Genomic DNA, 6,551 nt, shown 5'->3' on the forward strand with positions numbered 1-6,551 from the left:
AAAAAAAAAAAAAAAAAAAAAAAAAAAAAAAAAAGAAAAGGTAAAAAATTATGGAAAAAAAAAAAAAATTAATCTTTTAATTTATAATTTTATCCAAAAGTGTAATTTTTTTTTTTAGGGCAAGAAAGCAGAGGTAAATGGAAAAAAGCAAACAGTAAACTTCAATACAACCATTATTATATCAGAAATTATATTAAATACTAATCAAATAAATACAAGTAATATACTAAGATCATCAGACTGGCTGAAAAACGAAAACCAAACAAAACCCCCACAACCCTGTCATACACAGCTTACAAGAAGCACATCTTCAAAGTCTGAAAATAAAAGGATGGAGAAAGATACACCAAACAAACACTAAGCAGAAAGCTGGTGTAGTTATATAAACATTAGTCAAAGTAAACTTTAAGACAAGAAACTTTATTAGAGTCAGAGAGAGTCACTTCACAAGCATAAAGAAACCAATCACTAGGATGTTATCAAATTTTAAAATATGCATATGTGTCTAATAAATTAACATAAAAATATATATGACCAATAAAAAAAAGATACAAAAATCAGTAAAGAAAGGCAAGCCACAGAATGGGAAAAAATATTTGCAAATCATGTATCTCTGAAGGTATTTAGATCCAGAATACAGAGAAAAACTTTTACAACTTACAAACCAAAAAAAACAAAAAAAGTTAATGGGAAAATAATCTAAAGAGCTATGACTCCTAGAAGATGTTTTTGTTAGTTGTTACCAAGTTGGCTCCAACTCATGGCGATCATACATACACCAGAACAAAATATGCTATTTTCATGATCACTGCTACGTTTGAAAGTAAAATGTTAGGCTACTTTGGAAAACATCTGGCAGTTTCTCAAATGTTAAAGAGTTATTAATTTATCCACTGGAGTCCTATGAGTCCGAACAAACTCGACGGTGCTTAATAACAACAAAATATTATACATTAGTTTCATGCCAAGGTATATGCTCAAGAGAACTGAAAACATATTCACATAAATTCTTTACACTAATGTTCACAGCAGCATTATCTGTAAGAGTAATAAAAAAAAAAAAAAAAAAAGAAAGAAACCACCCAAAAGTTCATCAATTGATTAATGGTTAACAAGATGTTGCTGAGGTACATATCCATACAATGGATTACTGTTGTTGTTATTTAGTGCCACTGAGTTGGTTCCATGACACATAGTGACTCTGTTAGGGTTTCTGAGGAGTGGCTGGCTGGTGGGTATGAACTGCCAACCTTGTGAAGAGCTGTTCCGTGCTTTATCCAACAGTGCCACACCAAGACTTCATTATTAAGCCACAAAAGCAATGAAGTCCTTATACCTACTACAACACAATGTGTATGAACCTTGAAAACATTATGCTAAACAAAATAAGCCATTTATATGGAATGCCCCATTTATGTGGAATATCCATAATAAGCAAAATCATAGAAGCAAAAAGGAAATTACTGCTTGCCTAGGGCTGGGTAGGGGATGGTTTGGGGAAAATAGGGTGTGGCTGCTAATGGGTACAGGGCTTCTTTCTGAGGTGATTAAAACCTTCTGAAATTACATTGCGATAGCGGTAATGGTTGACAGGAGTCCCTGGGTTGTGCAAATGGTTAACAAGCTTGGCTGTCAGTCAAGAGGTTCAAAGTTCATGGTAACCCAGAGGGGCATTGGAAGAAAGGCCTGGCAATTTACTGCCAATAAAAAGAAAAGTCAGTCACTGAAAACCCTATGCACCACACTTCTACTCAACACACATAACGTCACTGGAAGTGGGAGTCAACTCAACACCATCTGGTTGGTGATGGTTGAAAATGGAATATATTAAAAATCACCAAACTATAATTTATAAAAGTGAATTTCATGGTATGTAATTTATACCTCAAAAAAGCTGTTACTAAGAAAAAGATTTATTAACAGTAGAGGTTAGGGTAACAATTACCCTTTGTAGGAAACAGGGAATGAAGCAGGTTTTCTGGGTGTTGATAATATTCTGATTTTTGATCTTGGAAGTGGCTATATGAGTTAATTCACTTTCAGAAAAGTTAATCAAGATGTTCATTTTATGATATGTGTACTTTTCATTTTGTGTCTTAAAGCTCGATAAAAAGCTAACTTTTCAAACAAACAGGTAAGCAGACAAATACATACCAACAGGTGGACCTGCTGGCACAACACATTTCTTTTCCACTCGTGTAGCAGGTGGTGCATTCTGGTTCTTAGCAAGATTTTCCTGTATTAATTCCTGAACCCGGGCTTCATTAATCTTTGGGAAAGGAAGAATATGAACTCGCAAGTGGGATCCTTCTGTTGGGCGTGGCACCTTCTGGAATGCCATGTGAGGGTTTGGATTCTCCTACAATATCAAACATAAGCACAATTATTTAAGAATTAAAATAACAATTACAGATTGCCAGGAAGGGAGTGGGAACTCAGAGTGACATGAACTGAAATCAAGACTTAGGAACTATTGTTGTTTGCCATAAGATATAGAGTACCGGATCCTTACTTGTTCTAAATGATCTATCAGTGGTATCTGATACAACTCACAACTCTCCTTCTTTTTCCACAAACACTTTCTTCACTAGGTTTTCAGTATTCTTGCTGTATGTTTGTTGATTACTCATGGTGGCTCCATGTAACCCATGTGTTATCAGAGACGTGTCCTCTGTATGGTTTGCAATGGCTGAGTTTTGACAGTAGATCACCAGGTCACGCCTTTCTTGTAACAATCTGATGGGCTCAAACTACCAACCTTTCAGTTAGCAGCAATGAGCCTAACAGTTTGCACCACCCAAGTAGACTCCTCCTAAACTCTAAATTCATGTATTCAACTGTCTACACATAATACTTCCATTCAAATTTAAAATAAATTCTTGAATTTATATCCAAAACTAAGTTCATAAACTTCATCCACTTCCAAACCTCTTTTCTACTGTTGCTATTATTAGTGCCGTTGAGACAGTTTCAACTCATAGTGACCGAGGTTTCCAAAGAGTGGCTGATGGGTTTAAACTGCCAAACTCGCAGTTGAAGATGAACTTGTGGACTAGTGCTTATCCTACAGTGCAAGTCTTCAACATTTCAGTAAATGATGTATTTATTTTTCTAACTGTTGAGGGGAAAAGCTTGGAATTATTTTAATGTTTTTTTCTAACACCCAATTATCCATTCCTCTGATCACATTGTGGACTTTATACTTAAATATGTTTAAAATCTGACCAATTTTCATCATCAACACCTGGTTTCAAGCTACTAATATCTCTCACATCATTTTATAAATTTTGAGAAGACATAATGTGAATAGGAGTGGTTTGTAAAGAACAGAAAAGATCAAACATATACTATTTTTAGGAAAGGGCTGTTTCAGAAATGACTGACCAGAGATGTTGGTGTCAATCCCACACAAACTGTGAGAGCAATTTTTTAACAGATGGTTTTAGAAAGTATGGCTCACGAAAACTTGGTGTTAGATTTTACTTACATACTTTTCTCTTTCTTTGCTTATGATATTTGTTGTTAGGTGCCATCAAGTCGGTACCAACCCATAGCGACAGCAGAACAAAACACTGCCTGATCCTGGGCCAACCTCACTACTGTTGCCATGCTTGAGTCCATTGATGCTGCCACATGACCAATTCATCTCCTTGGGGGTCTTCGTCTTTTTCTCTGACCCTCCACCCTACCGAACAAGATATCCTTCTCCAGGGAGTGGTCCCTCCTGACAATATGTCCTTAGTATGAGAGATGAAATTTGGCCATCTTGTCTTCAAGGAGCACTCTGGCTGCACTTCTTCCAAAACAGATCTATTGGTTCTTTTGGCAGCCCATGGCACTTTCAATATTCTCTCCAACACCATAAGTCAAAAGCATAAATTCTTCTACAGTCTTCCTTATTCACTGTCCAGCTTTCGCATGCATATGAGGTTATTGAAAATACCATGGCTTGGGTCAGGTGCACTTTAGTCCTCAAGCTGACATCTTTGCTCTTCAACACTTTAAGAAGGTCTTGTGCAGACCTGCCTAATGCAATACGTAGTTTGATTTCTATTTTTCCCTGAAATCTTTTAAAAAAATTTTTATTTTAATGTTTTATTGTGAATTATGTGATAGTTTACATGGGAAAACATTAGTTTCACATTCATCCTATCATTTATCGTTTCATCGCCATGGTTATAATCCCCTCCATGCATTATCAACCAACCAAAGGGTATACACTACAAGCCTGCCCCCGGGTCGTCAGCATACAGTCCCTCTCCCTCTCTGGGTCTAGAGTCCCCAGCTGCTCCTTCTCTCCACATCATTGTCTCTGCCTCCATCTCTGGCATCACTACTTCTCTGGGTAGGGTCCCACTCTCTGCTTTTCTCCCTTGATAGTCCCAGGGAACTCTGCTCCTAGACTACAAAGTTAATCACTCCCCGCCTTGCTATAAAACGTCTACCTTTACATTTCCAACCCTCACAATCAGTCCTGATAACAATTATTCACTACTGTATCACAAAAGACCTATCTGCATTTCATCAGCCCCACATAGACAGATTGGATACTACTCAGTAATTCCACCTTCCTCCACACGCTCTGGATCTAGGTTCCCTCTTGAAAGCTTGTAAGGCAGTCACTTTTTGCCTTTGTAGGCCCCCATTTTGGGTAGCCAATGTCCAAGTTGCCCATCCCTGTCTACTCTATGTATGGAGGGGGTGGGAATGATCCTTACGGTAAAGATTTGATCCCTCTTTTGAGCTACTGCCTCCATAGGTATAGGTCAAGTTCATCAAATTGTATCAGATTACTCTTTTTTTCCTCTTCTTTCTTCTTCTAGTTGAGCTCTGACCAGTCATTGAAGTCAGGTCAAGTGGGTACGTCGTTTTATTTCTTGACTGCTGTTTCCGTGAGTGTTGATATTTGATCCAAGAAAAATGAAGTCCTTGACAACTTTAATTTTTCTCCGTTGATAAGAATGCTGTTTATTGGTCCAGTGGTGAGGATTTTTGTTATCTATACTGAAGGTTGTGATCTTTAATCTTCATCAGTAAATGTTTTTAAGTCCTCTTCACTTTCAGCAAGCAAGGTTGTATATCTGCATATCGCAGGTTGTTAATGAGTCTTCCTCCAATCCTGATACCACGATTTTCTTCATAGAACCCAGCTTCTTGGATTATGTGCTCAGCATACAGGTTGAATGAGTATAGTGAAGAATACAATCTTGTCACACAGCTTTTGAAATTTGAAAGCATTCAGTGTTCCATGTTCTGTTTGAACAACTGCTTCTTGGTCCAGGTACAGATTTCTCATGAACACAATTAAGTGTTCTGGAATACTCATACTTCGCAATGTTGTCCATAGCTTGTCATGATCCACACAGTCAAAAGCCTTTGCATAGTCAATAAAGCAAAGGTTAACATCTTTCTGATATTCTTTGCTTTCAGCCAAGATCCATCGGACATCAGCAATTATATCCCTCGTTCCAGGGCCTCCTCTGAATCCAGCCTGAACCTCTGGAAGTTCTCTGTCAATGTATGATTGTAGCCGTTTCTGCATTACCTTTAGCAAAATGCTTATGATATAGGGGGTATATAAAAACAATTCATGGGGGAGAACAAACAAGATGGCGGATCGGGTGGAAGTGCAGTAAAGGAGCTCTGCCAACAGCAACACAGACTACCTGACCAAGCAGGCTCAGGGGATGGTCCCAGAACTCTGAACCACATATAAAGAAATATTTAGAAGGTTGGAAGGCTCACAGTTGGGGGAATTTGTGGCAGAAGCAAGAATCTATTGCTTTCTAGTCCAGGACACTTGGCTGCTCCAGGAGCCGCCATCTTGGGTGAGACCAAGCAGGGGAAGGATCGGAGCGGCCACGGATGCCTGGCAGAGCTGCTGAGTAAAAGGTGTGGACATTCTTTTCTTCTGGTATCTGTTCATTGTTCCCTTGCTGTCTATGCACCTCCATTCTGGTGACTTTAGGGGTGCCTGAGCTAGTGGGCACCCCAGCCCCACCCTGAGAGGGTTCTACTATGCATGCTCACAGATCTTGAAATTTAAAGAGACAGTTTCCAATTAAAACCAAATGGCCACAGCTGGTCCTGAACTGTTTCCAACTAGAAAAAAGGCCTGAACGGGGATTGTAGAGTGGGACAAGCAGACAAAAGAGGAAATGGGTCGAAAATTAAATCCTAAGTTATGTCAAAACGACCAACAGTGGTATCTTGAAACTTCTCAGGAAGAAGAGTGAAAAGGGAAGCCCATTTCCTGATCACATTTACCTGGAGGCATTCAGAAAGTATAAAAAATACCAAAATACACACCCATCTAAGTATTAAGGCCACAGATAACCCCTGAAGATGCCCAAATAACAAAAGCAGATGACCATATCTGCACATGTCCAGAAACGAGATAAAGTGACTGAGGCAAATGAGCTGGAAGTAGATCTATACTCCATACTGGAAGATGGGCAGGCTTTGAAAATGCCTGAGAAGGAATTCAGAAAAAGGATTATAAAAGGTATCAAAACACTATACAATGCAGTTGAGAAAAATAAGGAAGAAGT

At 38.5% G+C, this 6,551-nt stretch overlaps 1 protein-coding gene across 2 annotated transcripts in view; it reads right to left on the reverse strand.

Moving 5' to 3' along the window:
- The window catches only part of SBF2 (SET binding factor 2), a 552,380-nt gene that overhangs the window by 239,255 nt on the left and 306,574 nt on the right, over positions 1 to 6,551 (reverse strand). For both annotated transcript variants that reach the window (XM_006873002.1, XM_006873003.1), the window contains exon 14: positions 2,155 to 2,359. In XM_006873002.1, coding sequence (XP_006873064.1) covers positions 2,155 to 2,359 — 205 coding nt within the window. The remainder of the gene's footprint in view (positions 1 to 2,154; positions 2,360 to 6,551) is intronic.

Source organism: Chrysochloris asiatica, unplaced genomic scaffold (genome assembly GCF_000296735.1).
Source record: "Chrysochloris asiatica unplaced genomic scaffold, ChrAsi1.0 scaffold00219, whole genome shotgun sequence".
Taxonomy (NCBI): domain Eukaryota; kingdom Metazoa; phylum Chordata; class Mammalia; order Afrosoricida; family Chrysochloridae; genus Chrysochloris; species Chrysochloris asiatica.